General features: G+C 44.0%; 1 protein-coding gene across 1 annotated transcript in view; it reads right to left on the reverse strand.

The window, feature by feature from the left end:
* LOC115394135 (zinc finger protein OZF-like) overlaps positions 1-20,641 on the reverse strand; it is a 26,013-nt gene extending 5,372 nt beyond the window's left edge. Inside the window, exons 1-2 of the mRNA XM_030099358.1 lie at positions 20,507-20,641; positions 15,149-15,352 (exon numbers count right to left, since the gene is read on the reverse strand). Of these exons, the coding sequence (XP_029955218.1) occupies positions 15,149-15,194 (46 nt within the window). The 5' untranslated portion in view covers positions 15,195-15,352; positions 20,507-20,641. The remainder of the gene's footprint in view (positions 1-15,148; positions 15,353-20,506) is intronic.
* Positions 20,642-20,715: the final 74 nt, after the last annotated feature.

Here is a 20,715-nt window from a genome sequence, read left to right on the forward strand (position 1 = left end):
ATTTTTTTTTTAGTAGATTGCTTTTTTTATGCCTGCTGTGCTGTAAAGAACAATTTGGAATATTTATTGTAGTTTTGCAGTATGTAATGTTTTGGTCATGTGAGTTTCTCTTTTGATTTTAGAATGATGACTCGAAGGACTTCAGAGACCTCACAAGAATGTCTGTTGCAGAATTCAATATAATCCTGCACAAAGTAGCTCCACTCATTACCAAGCAGGACACCCATCTGAGAAGGGCCATCCGTCTGAGGAGAGGCTATCCATCACCCTACGGTTTCTGGCAACAGGTATCAATCAATCAATCACTTTATTTTTGTATAGCCCAATATCGTAACAAACAAACTATACTGAGGTTATTTTAATTTGTTAATTCCTATAAAAACAGCGAACAAGCTTGTGATGTTATAAAATGTTGTGCACTTATGTAAAACATATTTTTCAGGGGAGACATTCAACTCCTTAAGTTTCCAGTACCGGATCGGTAGCACAACATTGAGCCGGATTGTTGTGGAGACATGTGAAGCCCTGCATTCTGTCCTAAAAGAAGACTTTCTGAAGGTAATTCCATCAATTATTAGTCATTTCAATATACATTTTATCAAGTGATTTATAGGCATTCAAGAGAATTGATGATCTCCCCACTAAACAATCACAAGAAAACATACAATTTCAATATGTTCAAAGTGTGATCATTAGGGCTGTCACTTTAGTGCATTCATTAGATTAATTAATTACACCGCAAATTAGTGCACTAAAAAAATTAATCTAAGATTAATTATAGCACACTTGAGTGGCAGTTCAGTGTGAATGGAACTGTTGTCTTATTTAGAGGCATGTTATACTTGTAGTATTCATTTTAAATTGCTGTATTAAGTTGGTTTTAGTGTTCATTTTGAATTTAGTTTGCTTCAGCGGCTATTTGAGACTCAGCCTTATTTTATTTCAGAATGTTTTTTTATCTATATTTGCACTGCATTTTTGAATCGTGCACCAGGCCGAATTGGTTTGCTGGGATATACTTTAACCTTTTCTTCATTTGAATTTCTTTAATGAAACACACTGAAAGTGTTATTTCAGTTGCCTGATTGGGCTTAGAATTTATTTTGGATGAGACGTCCTGACTGAGCTTCATTCATCATTAACAAAAATGTGGATTTCAAATCTTCTCTTCTCAGTGTTTTCATTTGATGAGTCATGCGCTACAATTCTGTAACGTCCCTGAATTCTAATTCTTCACTTGGGGACCTAAAGCAGATATGAGATTAAAATGCGATTAATTAGATTAATTAATTACAAATCCTGTAATTAATTAGATTAATTTTTTTGATCGCATGACAGCACTAGTGATAATCCTGTCTTTCAGACACCAACATCAAAGGCAGAGTGGCATACGATAGCCCACGAATACTGGGAGAAGTGGCAGTTCCCACACTGCCTTGGAGCACTCGATGGCAAACACATTTACATCCAGCCACCAAAGAACTCGGGAAGTCTGTGCCACAACTATAAGAGCAGGTTCTCTATCCTGCTCATGGCAGTGGTGGACGCCCATTACAAGTTCACTTATGTGAATCAGTGTTTCCCCTAGGATTGGGGTGGGGGTGGTGGTTGTCGCCGTCGTACAAAAACTGCAAATAAGGAATTTGAGTCATAATATGTTCTTCTTTTTTACATTTCTAATTAGAGCTGGGCAACGATTAAATTTCTTAATCGTGATTAATTGCACCCCAATCCTGGAGTTAATCGTGATTAAAATGGCTCATTTGAAGTCTGCCGATTCCATTCAGAATGTGTGTGTGTCACATAAATAATTTTACAATTGATCAAATATGATTGATAATGGCTTAATGTAACAGGGTCAATTATGCAGCTGTACATGTGTATGTGTTTGGAATATGTACATTTGTTTTAATTAATAATTACACAAAATCTGGATCTGGTTCTTGTTTGTTTGTTTGGTTGTTTTTGTTTTAGTTAATGCCTGACTGTTTATACCGCTTAGTCAGCAAGTGGAACTTTTGTTTGGGTGCCATAATACGTGCAACACACCCCTTTATAAGAAGCGTTCTGGCGCCAATTCTCTCCCTTCCGTCTCTGATTTCTGTGGGAGAGGTAGGCATCTTTTGTGTCTGGAGAAATTTCTGTTATAAACTTAATATGAGATATTAATTTTGTCATCAATTGATCTGTTTAGGGGCACGTATTGTGGCGACTGCTGACTGGTGGATTTTTTTTTGTTTCTACTGTGTGTCAGGTATGTTATTTTCTGTTTGAAAAATGTAATGTATTTTGTCCCTTCCGTCTCTGATTTCTGTGGGAGAGGGGCACGTATTGTGGCGACTGCTGACTGGTGGATTTTTTTTTGTTTCTACTGTGTGTCAGAAATAAATGGAGACTGCCTCCAAAAAGATAAACGCCTGATTCGTCACTACAACAACAACGCAGAGACAGATCTACACCGGTCACACTTGGTGCCGTGACAACCTGTTGCATCTCCGATCAGCGCTTGACTGGTCCCCGGGGTTCGGCTGCTCTCACCTGGCTCCTATCGGCTACTCCTCCCGGTCCTCTCGGCTGCTCCGCAACGTCTGCTGCGCATGTGAGAGGTTTGCGGGCTCGTTAATAAGACACGCTGCCTGTTAAGGAGTGTGTGTACTTTTTTTTTCCTCTTTCTTCGTTTCTTTCTCCTGTCATTTTATCTCGTGTTGTTTTTATTTATTTATTTTTTGCTGGTGATACTGCTGTGACCGACCAGTGCATTGTAGCGATAGTTTGATCGTTCCAGTAAAAAAAAAAAAAAAAAAAAAAAAAAGGCAAACAGTGAATGGGACAAGTATCTGTTATTACTGGGAAAGAAACTTTATTTTGACAGTGGGTTTGCTGTTCTTATCAACTCTTTTGGTGAAGTATTTGCGTGACTGAGCATAAAAAAAAAAAAAAACAAAGTGAGAAAAAAAAATCGTTTCATTTTCCATCATGCATGTGTGCATTTTAGTTTCACTTTTGGGAATTCGACACTCTTTTCTTGTGCTGTGTATATGTATATATTATTGTAGTTTGTACATATTTTTTTCTTGTTTTTTTTTGCTGGTATTGCACTTATATTGCTGTATTGGCACAGTTTTTGGAGTGGATGTTTTTGGAGTTCATGCTATGGATAGGAATGTGCATAATGTCACGTTTGGTGTGGGGAGGGGCCAGCGGGTTGCTGGTAGAGATTGGCTGATGTCCCCCAGCGTTCCAGCATACACGGCTGATCAGACAGTCGACCCACCTTTGACCCCCACTGCTAGTTCCACTCCAATTACCCGTGCAGACCCCAAGCCCACGCAAGCCATGTCTGCTGATTTTTATGGTGACATGATTGCAAATCTGGCTAAACAGATTGGAGAAAACATTTCAGCCAGCCTTCACACTATCCTCCAGCCCAGTACTGCCCAGCCTCAGTCTCCCACCACCTGTCAGTCATCCAGCGAGGCTGGTTTATCAAATTTGAAGGTTGTTGTGCAATCAGACACCAAAGCTCCACCTTACTTCAGGGGTGATCATGCTGATGTGTTCTCTGTTCATGAGTGGGAGGACATGATGAGATGTTACTTAAAGAGGATAAAGTGTGACAACCCTGCTGAAATGTTTGATCTAATAATGTCGAGACTAACAGGCAAAGCTAGGGATGTGGTGAAGGTATCGCTCCGCAGCCGTCCTGAGCTGAGTGTGGCTGACCTGCCCACAGCTGTGTTCGACATACTGAAGGGTAATTTCAGTGAGCTGTCATTCTCTAACTTGCCTATGAAAGATTTCTACAGCACCATTCCCTGTGTTGGTGAGAGTGCTATGGACTATTGGATTCGCCTTAACAAGTCCATTGATGCTGCCAATGAGTGTCTCCGGAGGCGGGGTAAATCCCTGGAGGACCCCAGCGCTGAGGTGGTCTTGATGTTCATTAATCATTGTCCTGACCCCAGGCTTGCCATGTCATTCCAGCTGAAGGCACCTGAGCAATGGACGGCAGCTGAGGTTCAGGAGCGTCTGGATTCTCACGTGAGGAATATCAGACAGACAGCAGCCCAGTCCCAATGCACAGTGGGTTTGTCGGCCTACAGTCAAAGGCCCGTGGGTAGTCCTCTTCACCCAGCTGATCTTAGCATGGCCCAGTCTGCCCCAGCAACACACCAGCCAAAGCTTCCTCCTAACCCTCCTCTGGCCTCCGCCCTGGCCTGTGGTCAGCCTCAAGTTGACAGTGCTGTAGTGAACACACATGAGCCTGCGTCCTCGTCCCTGCCTCCTTCTGCCATCTCATTCCCATCCCAAACTGCTGTTGATTCATCTACTGCCAATTCTGGTGTGCAGCAAGTTGTGGCGATGTTTGACAAAGTTCTGGCTTTGTGCAATGCTTCCCTTGGATCCAATCAGAGGCCTGTCAGCCATTAGCCGGGTAATCGTCAACCTGCCCACCATCGACCTGGTCGACCCTGTAACTCGCAGGCTTCTGAGCCTTTAACATGCAGGGTCTGTAGCTCCAGGGACCACACCACCCATGCCCACTGTCGGCTTTACAGATTGTGCCTCAACTGCTTCAATCCTGGTCACATCAGGAATCAATGCCCGCAGGCCTCCCTTTCCCCAGCCATGCCACCGCCTCCTCCCTCCAATGCAGATTTAAACTAGCTCGCCTGTGTAGTGAGAGGGGTAGCATGGGCGGTACTGATGACACCCTTAGTGAAGAAAATGACTTGCAATCGATCTATGTGAACTGTTGTAGTAATCTTTCTGATGACAAGACCGTTGTTGTTGTGAGTTCGCATAGAGTAGAGGGAGCAAGTGACCTGTTTTATGCTCCTGTAGTTGTTGGGGGTCAAACTACATTGAGAGAAATGCTTGATTCAGGGAACATGTCATGCACACTCAGTGTAGAAGCAGAGACTGAACTTAGGGCCGCTGGTGTTCTCCCTAGTCCTCAACCCGTTCCTGAGAGGGTGGTTCTTATTGGCTGCGGTGGCCTTACGACACAACCCAGATGCATCTATGACCTAGAAATTGAGATTTATGGGTCCAAATTCATTGTGCCAACTTTTCTTGTCCCGGGGCAGAGAGACAAGCTCATCATCGGGAGCAATGTCATTAGGCCTGTGATACAGAAGATGAAGTCTGATGAGAGGTACTGGGAGCTCATCCACTCAAACACTTCAGACCCTGATTGTGAGCAATTTCTTCAGCTGCTCAGCTGCATTACGCGTTGGTCTGGTCCTGAACTACCTGATAAAGTCGGCACAGTCAGGCTGCGGCAGGCTGTTACTCTGGCACCACAAGGGGAGCATTTGGTGTGGGGGAAGCTGCCCAGTAATGCTCCTGTGTCACCTGGGAGCACTGTCATTGTGGAGCCCACCTCTTCCCGTTCAGCTCCGAAAAGCATCTGTGGGACGGGTCGTGACGCCCATGTGGGGGGATCGTTGGGTCCCGATGAAGATCCTTAACCCAACAATGAATTCTGTGGCACTGCACCACAATGCAAAAGTGGCGGATGTGTTTCCTTGTGTGGCAGTGGAGGACCTTCCCCTTTCCCAGGGTGTGGCTAGGCCACAGACAGGTCAGTCAACTGACCCCAGCACCAACTCGGCTGCCACATCCACCGCCTTTCAGCAGCTTAAGGAGTGTGGGTTGGCAGACATCAACTTTGAAGGGTGTGAGGTGTCAGATGAGTGGAAACAGCGGCTAGCTGAACTTCTGCTGGCCTACCAAGATGTCTTCTCCAAAGATAAGCTGGATTGTGGGGAAGCAAAGGAGTTTGTCCACCGAATTCACCTCACTGATGATCGCCCCTTCAGGCTGCCATATCGCCGTGTCCCTCCAGCACACTATCATAAATTGAGAGAGGTGCTGTCTGAAATGGAGTTGAAAGGCATCATCAGTAAGTCAGTCAGTGAATATGCTTCGCCACTGGTCCTTGTCTGGAAGAAGTCAGGGGAACTGAGGATCTGCACTGACTTTCGCTGGCTTAATGCCAAAACCGTCAAGGACGCCCACCCACTGTCTCACCAGGCCGACTGTCTTGCTGCCCTTGGGGGTAACTCCTTTTTCAGCACCATGGATCTCACATCAGGGTTCTACAACATCCCCCTCCATGAGTCCGACAGGCGGTACACGGCCATTACGACACCCTTAGGCCTGTATGAGTACAACAGACTCCCCCAGGGCTTATGCAACAGTCCCGCATCATTCATGCGGATGATGATCAGTGTGTTTGGTGACTTGAACTTCTCCAGCCTCCTGTGTTATCTAGATGACCTGCTTGTCTTTGCTCCATCTGAGGAAGAAGCCCTGAAACGGTTGGAGGCTGTCTTCTCACGTCTCCGAGCTAACAACCTGAAGCTTGCACAGAAGAAGTGCTACTTTCTACGCCGGTCCGTGAGGTTTCTTGGTCATGTGGTGGACAGTAGTGGTGTCTCAGTTGATGAGGAGAAAGTAAGAGCCATCTCTGATTTCAGGAGGGAGGACCTCATGAACGAGGATGGCTGCACACCATCTCAACGGAAGGTCAAATCTTTCCTTGGGATGGTGCTGTATTATCAGCATTTCATTCCTGACTGTTCTTCCATCGCTAAGCCTCTCTACACCTTGACCGCGGGGCAGAAGAGGAAGGCCAAAGGCTCCTTTGGTCGGAGACGGGCTGGCACCTACCGAGAACTGACTCCTCAGGATTGGACTCCCGCTTGTGAGAAAGCGTTTGAAGATCTGAAAAGTGCACTCCTCCATAATGTGGTGTTGGCACACCCAGACTTTGATAGGCCTTTCATTCTCTCCACCGATGCTTCCCTTGATGGTCTGGGGGCTGTTCTATCTCAGGTGTCCTCTGGTGAGGAGAAGGCAAGACCAATCGCCTTCGCGAGCAAAACTCTCAGTCGCAGTCAGGCCAACTATCCTGCCCACAGACTGGAATTCTTGGCTTTGAAATGGGCGGTCTGCGATAAGTTTAGCCACTGGCTTAAGGGTCATAAGTTCACTGTCTGGTCCGACAACAATCCGCTCACATACATCCTGACCAAGCCAAAACTTGACGCCTGTGAGCAACGGTGGGTCTCTAAGCTGGCTCCATATTCCTTTGACATCAAACACATTCCCGGCAGGCTGAATGTGGTGGCTGATGCCCTCAGCAGAGATCCATTTGTGAAGCCTTTGAAGCAGCGGCTGCTGTGTGAACCTTACTCTGGGCTGCTAGACCAAGCAGATGATGTCAGCGACGGGTGTGTGCAGGATGCCTTCCGCCTCACATGCCAGCCACAATCACTGGGGGGTCCCTCTCACTCTGCTGCCATTGAGGGCTCAATGTCAGAGGATGATGTCTCCTCTCTTCTGTCTTCTTTGGATGAGTGGGACTCTGCTCCCAGGCAGCGTGCGGCATCCATAGCTGAGCACCTGACCACCTTGGCACCCCCTGGCCAGGACATGCTCCCTTCCTTATCTCTTGTTGAGCTTCAATCACACCAGCAGCGAGACCCAGTCATCTCAAGGGTCGCTCACTATGTCGACAGGAAACGCAGACCTTCAAGACGTGAACGCTACAATGAGAGTCAGCCGACTCTGAGGGTCCTGAAACAGTGGGATAGGTTAACACTTCTGGACGGAATCCTCTATAGGGTCACAAGGGACCCCTTGACAAAACAGAAGAGATTTCAGTTTGTTGTGCCTGAGTCCCTGAAGGCAGATGTGTTGTCTGGTGTTCACGACCATGCTGGCCATCAGGGTCAGCCCCGCACACTCTCTTTGGCCCGTCAGCGCTTCTTCTGGTATGATATGGAAAAGGATGTCCGCAATCATGTGAAGCATTGCCACAGATGTGTGCTCAGCAAGACCTCCGAGCCTTCTGCTAGAGCCCCACTGGAGAGTATTAAAACTTCTGCCCCTCTCGAGCTCGTAAGTATTGATTTTTGGTCAGCTGAGGACAATAACAACAAGTCTGTGGATGTACTCGTGATCACTGACCACTTCACGAAGTTGGCTCATGCTTTTCCCTGTCAAGACCAAACTGCCAAGAAGGTGGCCAAGAAGCTGTGGGACAACTTCTTCTGCATCTACGGCTTCCCTCAGCGCGTCCATTCCGACCAGGGAGCGAACTTCGAGAGTGAGTTGATTGCTGAGCTCTTGAAGTTGTCTGGAGTTGACAAGTCCCACACCTCACCTTACCACCCTATGGGTAACGGCAGCACAGAGAGGTTTAACCGCACTTTGGGCAACATGTTGAGATCTCTACCCCCTCGCTCCAAACAGAAGTGGCCGCAAATGATTCAGACCATGACCTTTGTATACAATTGCACTGTCCATGAGACCACCGGATTCGCACCCTTCTATTTGATGTTCAGGAGAGTCCCTAGGCTGCCGGTTGACCTTCTCTTCAAGAACGTGCTCCATGATGTGACTGTATGTGACTATGATGCCTATGTGAAGTCTCTTTTGGAGGATCTGCACTGTGCGATGGCTCTAGCTCAAAAGAACTGCACGGCCGAGCAGAAACACCAACGCAACCAATACAACAAACGGGTCAAAGGTCAGCCTCTGTCTCTCGGTGAACAGGTGCTACTGGCAAACAAGGGCATAAAAGGGAAACGCAAGCTGTCTGACAAGTGGCTTCCTGTTGTGCATACTGTGGTGGCCTCAAAACCTGCCCTCCATATCTACCGGATCAGGGATCCTGAAGGAAATGAACGTGTAGTCCACCGAAACCTGTTGCTTCAGGTCAACTTCCTTCCACTGGAGGACGCCTTGGATGATGATGCTCCCGCGTCTTTGCCCGCCCCTAGCATGGCCAATGAACCCCCTGCTTCTGTTTGGCATGAGACTGATGTATCTGGTCTGGACACTGCAGCTGCGACGGCTGAGCCATCCCTTGCCGGTTCTCTGTCAGGTGTTGATGACTGGGATGTTGGTCGTACTGCCTCATGGGTCAGTGAGCAGTCCTCCACTGATGAGCCCCTTGGTTCAGATTGCTCGCCACCTCCTGTTTCAGTGACTTCACCTATTGCAGGTGATCCTGACACTGCTCTGGACCCCCCTACAGCTTCCCCAGCCCTCCTACCTCAACCGCCACCTGCCAACTCTTCCTCAGCATCTGGTACTGAAGGACAGCTTACTTCACGGTTTGGCAGGGTCCTTAGACCAGTGTGCCGATTGATTGAATCCATGGCACAACTTGAGTCCGTTCTAGGGTCTCAGTCGAGCACCCGTTCTGTTCTTCATGTGTGAAAAGTGTGGTTCAGGGTGGCGTGTTACATTAAGCTGCTCTTTGTGCTATTGTGGTCACATGTTGCTGTATAAGGACCTTTTTCTGTTTTTTCTCACCTGCATCGTCGGCCTGAGTATGTGCGGTGTATAAGGCACCTCATCTTGTCTACGGAGTGTTGTGGTTTTTTTGCTAGGCGCCGAGCAAATCCTTCATCCTCCTATCCTTTTATTAGGAAGCTCTTATTGCTGGTTCATGCATTTTGGTTGTGGTTATTAATGGCCTGTGTTATCGAGAATTGTTTTGCTGCTCAGATGTTTGCGTAATTCTGGGGGGGTGAGTGTAACAGGGTCAATTATGCAGCTGTACATGTGTATGTATTTAGAATATGTACATTTGTTTTAATTAATAATTACACAAAATCTGGATCTGGTTCTTGTTTGTTTGGTTGTTTTTGTTTTAGTTAATGCCTGACTGTTTATACCGCTTAGTCAGCAAGTGGAACTTTTGTTTGGGTGCCATAATACGTGCAGCACACCCCTTTATAAGAAGCGTTCTGGCGCCAATTCTCTCCCTTCCATCTCTGATTTCTGTGGGAGAGGTAGGCATCTTTTGTGTCCGGAGAAATTTCTGTTATAAACTTAATATGAGATATTAATTTTGTCATCAATTGATCTGTTTAGGGGCACGTATTGTGGCGACTGCTGACTGGTGGATTTTTTTTTGTTTCTACTGTGTGTCAGGTATGTTATTTTCTGTTTGAAAAATGTAATGTATTTCGTCCCTTCCGTCTCTGATTTCTGTGGGAGAGGGGCACGTATTGTGGCGACTGCTGACTGGTGGATTTTTTTTTGTTTCTACTGTGTGTCAGAAATAAATGGAGACTGCCTCCAAAAAGATAAACGCCTGATTCGTCACTACAACAACAACGCAGAGACAGATCTACACCGGTCACATTAAAATACCAAATCTTTACCAAGATTGCCCCCCAACACACACACACACACACACACACACACACACACACACACACACACCAACCAAGAGCAGAGCAGATGAAAAATAGAAGTTTCTTATGAGCGCTCACTTCCTCAAACTTCATTCTATCTCCAAGACAGCCTAAATTCAGTCACGCCGAATTTTGCCTCATACTTACCTTTATTAACCCAGATTGTGTGTTGAAGGGAAATGTACTTTGTTGTGCATGTTTTCAGCGCCTGAAAAACCGAAACGCTGGCCGAAACGCTGCACCGACAAAACTCGTGATTTAAGTTTCACTTTCATTTTCTTCATATTTGCGCTCCTTATTTCAGTTTGTTCCTCATACCAGCATTTTCCTTGTGATTTTTCTGATAATTTGGCCGAGTTCAATATGGCAAATAATGAGGAATGGACCGTGTTTCACCGCTAAAAGCGCATGTGTTCATTTTTTTTTTTTTTTGACGCTCAGCTGGAGCTAATGAGGCTCTCCTACTCGGGGGCAGGACAGGTTCGGCTAGCGGCGCACGCGGCGTCCCCCGGCGCGTTGTGTGCAGCAGTCAGATGGGTTAATATGGGAGGCGAGAAACTCCGTGCGCGGCGCTTCCGCGTTCAGTGCATTCCCCCCGTACAGCACTCGCTGCAGCACTCCACTGTGTCTACTCCCCCCGTCTTTTAAACAGTCACCCCCCCACCTCCACAGTCACCACACACACAAACACTAGTTTGCAGTGGCGCGTCTCGTGTAAGGACAGCATGTGGAACAGCCTTTATGCAGGAAAACTAAAGTTTGCGTGTAAAAAAAGTAACAATTATTTTAATTTAACTTGACCTTCTAGGGGGGGCAGGGGGTGCCGTTGGGGGGGGGGCGGGGCGCCCCCCTAATATAATGGTAGGGGAAACACTGTGAATGTAGGTGTGCAGGGTGTCAGATGTCGGTCTGTTTGCTGAGTCTGACCTCAGAAGCGCCATGGACAGCAACCTTCTCAATAGGGCTGCCACGATTGGTCCATTAATCACGATTATGTCGACTATTAAAATCATCGACGACTAATTTAATAGTCGACGAGTCGTTTTTTTTTTTTTTCAATTGTTTTTGTCTCGAAACTGCCGCGGCACCTTCGTCTGCCTTTCTGTATTTGACACACATGCGCAGTCGTGTCAGCCGCGACGACACCAGACTGGTGTCATGGCTACCCGGCAACAGCGGAGCTCCAAAGTGTGGGAGCATGACAAGAAAACGTCAGCGAAAAGTGCAATGCAGCATCTGCAGGACAGAACTTGCCTTCCACGGCAGCACAACTGCGATGGATGAGCAGCCGAAACGGAAGCACGTCGTGGCTCGTGACAACGATGATTGACTGTCATCTCGGTAAGCTAACAATGTTAGCATAGAGGGCTAACTTGCTATTTACTCATAGCTGTCAATGTTAACATCAGCGGTGACGATTTCATTCATTAGCTGCCTTTAGCACACATATTCCATGTTTTCTGTAACGTTATAACAGTGATGTGTTTTAGTAAGAAGTGATGCCACGCTAATATTTTCTAACGTTATGTTTCAGAGCTTCACCCCATCGGAGCGGATTTTCTCCGCAGCAGAACATCTGCTCTCAAAAGAGAGCAGCCTGCCTCCAACACATGTAGAAATGCTGACTGTCCTGGCTGTGGACAAGAGCCGTGTGTAGTTTGGGATTATGTAGAGTCAGAGTGTAATAAAGTTGTATACAGTTGAGCACTGAACATAAAATGCACTTTTGTTTTATTTGAGTCAGTGAGATGAAAACTTCAATAATTCCGTAGTTACAGGTGCCTGCCTCATTGTTGCTAAGACTGATGCCAAACACAAATTAGGAAAAAAACAAATTAACATGAAGGATTTATTTTTGTGTTGTTTAGGCAAGTGCCTTTTCCTTATTTTACTCAAGTATTTTGTGGTGCACACGAGTGTGCAACCACATTTGTTGTTATTTTGTGATTTTACATGCATGCAGTACACAAACACATTTTTTGTAATTTGGATCATTATTCTAAATTTTTGTTCGGTAGCCCTGATTAAATTCTAAAAACTTTCTGAATGAATTGTTAATAAGTAAAAGTTATAGTAGTCGATGCTTGGACAGGAACAATGTAATATCGTCTATCACCACTAGGGGGCAGCCCCCGCTGTGAGACGGCTTTAGGGTGCTGCGTCTCCTGCTTCCTGTTACTCGGCAGAAGCAGAGAGCTAAGGCAACACAACTATAGTCTCTGTCTCCTTTCTTTATTTTATTTACAGGTTAGTATTGTTTCACCAACCATCACAACACATACGTTTTGGCTGTATATAAGTGTATTTGTCCCGTAGTTTGTGCGAGCGTCAGGTGTTATGTATTTAGAAGGTGACGGTTAGAAGTTAGCCGTCGCGCTAACGTTATGCTAACGTAACGGCTATTGTTTAGGAATGTGAGTCCGTCCCTTGAACGTAGTATTGGCTTGCTGTGTATTTGTATGTTTTGTAAAGAAAAGATTAAATGTTAAACAGTTGTAAAGAGAAGAAAAAGTGTGACCTGTGCTGTTCTACTGCTTAAAATGTTTTATGACAGAAATGTATTAGTGAAAACTAAAAGGAAATACTGGTGTATTACAACGGATTTAAGTAAAGTGAAAGAAGAACATGGATTAAGGAAAACGTTGTCAATGAAGCCAGGAGGTGAAGATGATGTAAAGTTAAAATGTGAAGTGCAAACTTTATTGTGAAAAGAGTAAAGTTACTCGGCAGAAGCAGAAAGCTAAGGCAACACAACTATAGTCTCTGTCTCCTTTCTTTATTTTATTTACAGTTGCATGTCCAGTCACCGATCCTCCCCCACAAAATAAATATAAACTGTTAGTGGTGATCGTACCGGCCCGATACCTGCAACAATTTGCACTTTATGGTACACAGTTAAACAAGTGTTTGTTGCATATTTCAATAAAGGTTTTATGAACTATCATCTGAATTGTCTTTATTTTTAGTTAGAATATACCACAAAACTTTAAAGCTGAAATCTAATTGTGGCTATATATGAGCAGCTTCATGGTGGTGCGATAAACTGTTTTACTTCAATTTATATATGATGCGATTAGTCAACTAATCGAAAAAATAATCAGTGATTAGTCGACTACCAAAATAATCGTTTGTGGCAGCCCTACTTCTCAATATCCTCTCTGTTGAGCCGCCGCCGAACACTGATGTGCAGATGCCCTACATGTTTGTTGCTGATGAAGCCTTCCCCCTGAGAGTGGACCTGATGAAGCCCTACCCTCACCGTCAGCTCAACACGGAGCAGAGGCTGTTTAACTACCGCCTGTCAAGAGCACGCCGCACTGTGGAGAACGCTTTTGGGATCCTGGCAAACCGTTGGAGAGTCTTCCGCTCAACCATCTGCCTGGAACCAGAGAAAGTTGTGAAGATCACAATGGCATCCTTATGCCTCCACAACTTTCTGCGGGAAAGGAGGTCTGATGTATACCTACATCCTGCATATGTGGACTGGGAGGATGAGGACCACCGACTGGTCAACGGGACATGGAGGCAGGAGGGAATGCTACAGTCTGCAGAGATGGGACGGGCCAGGAATCCCCCCGTTGCTGGAGCAGCTGAGGGACTACTTCCTCTGTCCTGCTGGCAGTGTGTCTTGGCAGGAAGATCACATCTAGATGAGCGCAGTCTGTATCTACCTTGAGTCATGTGTCATGTGCGACTTTAACCCGCCCCTTTTCTTTTCTGATTGACAGGTAAGTGACGGGCTTGCACACGTGTTTGATTGTTTGCGGTTCCATAGCAGCGGCGCACCAGACTAATTTACCGGTATTTTATTTCAGCGTGAAAAATACAATATTTGGCCTGAGTGCGTGACAGAAGACTGAAATGCGTGACTGTCAGTATAGTGTTTACCATTAGAAAGGCTGCTGTTCTGGTTTTATGCCAACGTCCGCCTGGTTGTCATGGATACCCCACACTCCTCTTGTTTAGAGCGGCTGCTCTGCGCAGTCATGAAAAGCATATTATGTGAAAAGGGACCGTATTAGTTGAAAATTAAAACATTGTATCTTTTTTACTGGTGCAGCTGCCTTTGGCTCGACCCAAATATATGCGAAAACAGCCTAAGTTCATGGTTGGACAGTCTGTGCTTGATCTCTCAACTTCTCTGATAATTTCACGGTTGTTTATCCAAAGATTAACTACCAGCGTAAATTACTTTTCCATCTTTGACTGAAAATTGGTAATGAATGTTCCTCTGACGAGGTGGTGCCCCGGAATTAGTAATTAAATAACCCACAGGTTTATTTAATGCATAATTCACAACTTATCTCAGCTCATTTTCTGTAATTTACCCATTTCCAGTAATTGGCAATTTGTGGCATTATTCATGAATTACTAACACCTGGTTAATCGATAATTTGATAGTTAAATCATTCTGTGGTCTACTCCATTCCCAAATAGCTGATTATTTGACATTATTAACGAATAAATGGAAGTTTATTCTGATTAATAATATTGATGTTGAGTTAAATTACTTGGTGCTTCACTTTAAACAGTTTATTACGAAGTAATTGATTGTTATTGGTGATCCACTGTTAATGACCTGCAATTAATAATTGGTAAATCACAATTTACTCAAATTAATAAGTAACTAAATTACTTAACGTAATCAATTACTTCCAGTAATCAATACTTTAGTAATTTATTCCGAATTACCAATCGTAAACCCCTACACTACACGACCTGAGGTGGAGGGATAATCAGACATCCTGCTTTTAAATGTTGCCAGGAAATGCCTCTTCAAACAACATCAACCTCCACAACTTCACTGGGCAGACCAGTGAGGGGAAAAGTAGTCATAGTTCCATCAAGCACGTCTGCTCACAGCGCCATAATGATGGAGAAGCTCCAGCAGCCACATTCATGTCTTCATTCACACGTTTCCAAACCTGTTCTGTGTGACTCCATTTGAGGATTCCAGTTGATTTCCAGCATCCTGCGTTGACGACCAATCTCCTCCTCGTACTGAACCACAGTTGGTTGAAACAGGGTGAATATTTCCTCAGCAGCAGCAGTTAGTCTCTGGGTGGTCAAGTCTCTCACAGAGTGGTTGGAGCTCGTCTGCTGGTTACCATTGTGTTGCTGTGGACTCTCTGGAGGGAAACAAGACAAAAGTCACTGATGTGATGGATGTGAAGGTTTTACAGTGATGGGTGGATGAAACAAGACAGGACACTCTGAAATCAGAAACATTCAAAAATGTCTGTATTATAAACGTGAACCGTAAAATCTGCACAATCGTGTTAGCTCAGATTGAGTGTAAATAAATCACTTCCTCAGTTTGCAAACAGCTCAAACACCGTTTCTTCTGTTTCTGATTCAGATGCTGTTTAATAGGGTGTTCCTATGACGTCAGCAGTTGCTGAGCAACAGCTTCGGGCGCCATCTTGGAAAATATACACAGAGTTTTAAACATGCCGAGACGATGGCCGTTTACTGAGGACTTTTGAGCAAAAAAAACAGGATTCTGTATTGCGAAAACTGAAAGGGGATTGACTATGTTGATCCATATTTGATCGCAAGCACGGAATTTGCCCGGACTGAGGAGAAATGGGCTGACATCACCTACTTTGACATTGTTAATTACCTGGTCTACTCGCCAACGCTGTGACAACAAAAACAGCAAAATGCATTGGTTCCATTTTTTGCTGTGTGAACATCAAAAAACCCCAAAGGGTAAATGGTTCTGTCCAGAATGCAGAGACAGCAGGAAAAAGAGTTGTTAAAACAGCTCAAGACATTACACCTTGTAACAGTTGAAATGATGGAATGTGCCTTTAAGACGCACTGACTTATTAACACCACTAGGTGGCATCTGGTCTTTTTGAGAGTCAGTTGTTGGATTCTCTCTATGGAGTGTGGGAGGAACACTTCCTGTAATCCTTTTTTCCCTTCAACTCGACTCAGTGAGGACAGGGTTCGTGTGGACACTACTTTTATTTCATGTATGAATCAGTAGTCACCGTACAACTGGGCTTTGTAAGGTTGATGATCTTTTGTTTTGTAATAAATGAGCGCAGTGTGGAAACCCCAGACACGTGTGAGTGTGCACTTTTGGCTAGCTTCGCTCGCTAACTCATCACCAACCACGAAGCACCCGAACCGTTACAACCTCCTCAGTTGCTTTACACCTGCTAGAGGTGTAACTGAAGTCTGACGTGACATGTGACTCAAGTCGTGGTAGTAATTGATCTATAGGTGTTATTTTGAAGTACTCTGGCCTTTTCTTATTTATATATATATGTATACATATGCATATACATATATATATATATATATATATATATATATATATATATACATATATATATGTATGCTGGAGGTGTGTTTTGATGTCTACTCAGCTTGATGAAACATTTTACGTATACTGAAGTGATTGTGACAAAAACCATACCAACGTATATGTAGGAGCTTAAAAAAAGTTTGAGTTTGGCAATGTGAAAATTGTGATTTCATATTTAAATCTTTTTTTTTTTGTGTTTGAGATACGAAGTGACTATTTACATTTTAAAATATCCACAGATGATTAGGTACAGTTGATGTTATGGTTGATTACTTCTAAAAATATGTGTATGAATAAGTTAAGATTTAAAATCCATATGGATAAGGTTTGTTGGATGTTATGGAGTACACTGAGGTTTTCTGGAAGTTTGCATATTTAATTGCCTGTTTTAAACTTAAGTTTCATTTTGGGTGTGGCTGTCCTGCTTCAGACAGACAGTTGGGCAAGTGGAGTGGAGCCACACAGCTTTTAGACCTCTCTTTCTCTTTTTCTTTGTATCTCTGGATATTACCTTTGTTATTTCATTTATTTTTCTGGACGTCATGTTTTTGTAACATGACTCTGAAGTTTAACTAAACAGTTTGAGTGAATCCAGAGGATTCTGTGGAGTCTTTTGTGTTTCACGTGTGGATTTCAAGAGGAGAGAGGAGTGTCACGCTTGGGCTTCATTATTCAGGAACCTACAATATATGTGTCCAATTGGGATGGGACTGGATCTCGTGTCATGAGATCTCGCGAGATCGAAATGCCGCAAGATTTCTTGTCCATGCGTTAAACGATATTGAGTATGTTTACATGCAGGCAATAACCCCTTCTTAACTGGAATATTGACGGAATAATACATTGCATGGCGCACAGCCATGTTAAAACGTGCAAAAACCCGACTATGCTCATATTCATATTTAAAAACCCGGTCGAAAGGGACATGAAATACTGTTCTGCGCATGTTCTATCCACAAGGAATCTTGGTGTTTTGAGTACACAAACTACTTGTGATACAGTTTAATTGCTACGACGTAAATAAAATGTGCGGAAATGATTGTTCAGTTATTCTCTTTTATTGAAAAGACAATCCATCGCATCATTGAACATATCACCACGTCTTGCTGGCTCACACTCTTTTTCTAACAACATGCAGAGGGAGCCTGCAGTGGCTGCGGCGCCCTTCTTCCTCTGTGGTGTCTGTGTAAAATAAGGTTGAACATGCAAACAGCACACCTAGTGGCATGAAGTGCAAATGCAGCCATGACATCGTCTGTGCGCCGCGGTTTGACGCCGGACGTCAATGCGGAAGCTAGAGTGGGTTGTTCTCCAGGGAAACTGGACGCTCATTGGATAATGCTTGGCATCGGACGCCCGGGCGTCTCTGGGGGTCTATGGGGCGGTGGGCTGGCCTGGACGCCGGGCTTCTGCGTGCTGACTGGATGATCTGTCTGAAGCTTGTTTGACAGCGAAAGGAGCAAATCAATGATTTTGAAGTAAAAAAAAATGCACCAAAGCGCTTCTGAAATTTTTCATTCTGTTGTTCTGAGCCGATCCGGAGGCTTCACTGATCCTCAGAGACTTTGTGTTTGTGAAAAATCACTACTGTTGTGTTTGGAGACTCATTTAGGTCACTCTGCGGTTTTTGTCCTCGACCAGCAGCTGGAGCTTCTCCCCCGTCTCTCACATTCACACTCAGGCGGTCACACGGCACTCTAACCTCCAGCTGCTCGCAAGCTGCACACAATGGTAGACCAGGTGAATGTTGTGGACCAGATTTTGGCAAAGCCATTTGATAATCGCCTTTACGAAGAGAAAACTGGTTTTAAACTGCAGGGCAGATCAACTCCTAAGACTGAGCTGCTGCAAAAGGTGGGGAAAAGTAACAGGTCTTTTCAGCTGTCCTGGTATGACCAGGTGAGCTGCTGACTGGAAGTGCTGTCACCAATAAAATGCACTGTTGGCCATGCCTCTGGATGAAGCCATCTCAGGGATGTGTTGTCTGGTCAGAAGTGGGCTTTGGGGATCTGTCTAACTTTGACAGGGCGTACAAACGGCATGAAAGCTAATAGAATTTACATACAAATAAACAGACACATATTACAATTTATGCTGAAAATGAGCTTCCCCTCCTTGAAGACCAGCAGCCGCCACTGGTTGGCAGCTCTGTATAAAAACAAACCTTCTCGTCATCATCTTTCAATGTTTCTTCTCCAATTTCAGCAGCTGCCAGTTTCTTTTTCAATTCCAAATTCTCTGAAGTGAGACGGTTGATCTCATCCTGCATGCCAGTGATCAGGAGTACATGATGTAAAAAGCATTGTTCTCATCTTGGTTAAATTAAAATCGTGGATAGCGCCTTTAATGTTGAAAAGAATTGGGATCCCCTGGAGGCGGATGGTTCCTTTGGTTCTATTTGATTAAAAAAAAAAAAAAAAACTCCAGCTTTTGTCCATAAGGCTTTACTAAAACTACATTGATAGAAAAGGTGCATTGTTTCCATCTCATTTGCACAGAAACTGCAGTTATAGTCGATGTCTAACTTAAAGCTTTGCAACGTTTTTTAGCTGGATGGATATTGTGAATGATTTCAAAAGTAATTTCTTTGATTTTGTTATTGATGCAGAACTTCTCTCCCACCAGCCAGGCCTTGTTCCAGTCTATTTCACCATATATTGAGTTCCAGTAGGATGTTGCTGCAGGTCGACCTGTGGGCCCAATATTGTTTCTGATCAATTTGTTTGAACATTTATTTACATCCATTCCATTTATTAATATGTTTTTCAATTTTCTGAGTTTGTGAGTTGAACTTTGATCCTTTTAATAGATGAATCAAGCCTTTTGGTCTCACTTAAACAATAATGTTATATTCTATTTGTGAAATTGAGATTTTGTACTTAGTGTTTAATTCATTGCAGCTGAATATTTCTCCTAGGTCATTAATTATTTGATTTGCCCAGATAATTGCATTATCAAACCAGGTTTTGAAAAATAAAGTTTTGTTTTTGTGTGTGATATTTTCATTGTTCCAGAGAGCAGCTGGTTGGGGAAAAGCCCCTCTTGTAAATCAGCCTCCAGGCACCGCCTGTTTGAAAATTAGAGAGCGCAAGGGCAGTTTCTCTATTTTAGAATTACACTTAAGCAGGAACTGAATTCGGCCCACCGTATTAAATATATATTTTGGGATAGCATTCCATATATTGAGGTCCTCTTTTATGAATCGACATCAATAGTTAATTTTGAATGCATTGTTAAGTGTTTTAAAACTTAATACTTCCATACCCCATCACATGGCTTCCCTTTTTATATAGTGGACCTTGTTCTCCCATATGAAATTAAATAAAATCTTGTCCAGTTTTTTAAGAACATCTGGGCTCATCTCCATCGCTAATGATGGATAAACAGATCTTGATCTTCCTTCTGCTTGAGCAAACAAGGTTCTTCCATAAAAGATCGAATCTCTCATTAACCACATTCTAAATGTATTAGTTATTTGGTTAATTATTGGTCAAAATTTAGAGCACCGTGCTCAACTCGATTTGAATCAACGATCACCCCCAAGGTAAGCAACACTAGTTTTAACAGGAATATCATAGATCTGTCGGTCTTCACAAGATTTCAATTGCAATATCACAGATTTGCTTCGATTCATCCGTAGTCCCAATTCATTTGAGAATTATTCAATACGCTGCAGAACCTTCCTCATTTCTCCTGGATTTTGCACAAATTTTGCAGTATCATCAACAGCTAACAGAGAGATCTTGAGAGAATTCCCAAATGCTCGAATACCCTCAAAATGATACTTTTCAACCTAAACATTCATGATTTGTGTTACTTAAAAAAACAGCAAAGGACTCAGGGGACTCGCTGTGAACAAGAACTGCAGCTGCAGCTGCAGCCTCGTTTCTGTCTGCCAGCTTTAAAATAAATGTAACGACCCTCCAGCAGTCACATTCATGTGTTCATTCTCACGTTTCAATACCTGTTCTGTGGAAGCTGACTTGAGATTTCCAGTTGATTTCCAGATGTTTTCTCTGTCGATAAATCTCCTCCTCGAACTGGACGATAGTTTGTTGAAACTCGGTGAATATTTCTCCAGCAGCAGCAGTTAGTCGCTGCTTGATAAACTCTCTCAAAGCCTGAACTGAACTCATTGCTGCTGCAGGAGATGAAATCTTTCCTCTCAGAGAC

This window comes from Salarias fasciatus, chromosome 9, assembly GCF_902148845.1.
Source record: "Salarias fasciatus chromosome 9, fSalaFa1.1, whole genome shotgun sequence".
NCBI classification, from domain to species: domain Eukaryota; kingdom Metazoa; phylum Chordata; class Actinopteri; order Blenniiformes; family Blenniidae; genus Salarias; species Salarias fasciatus.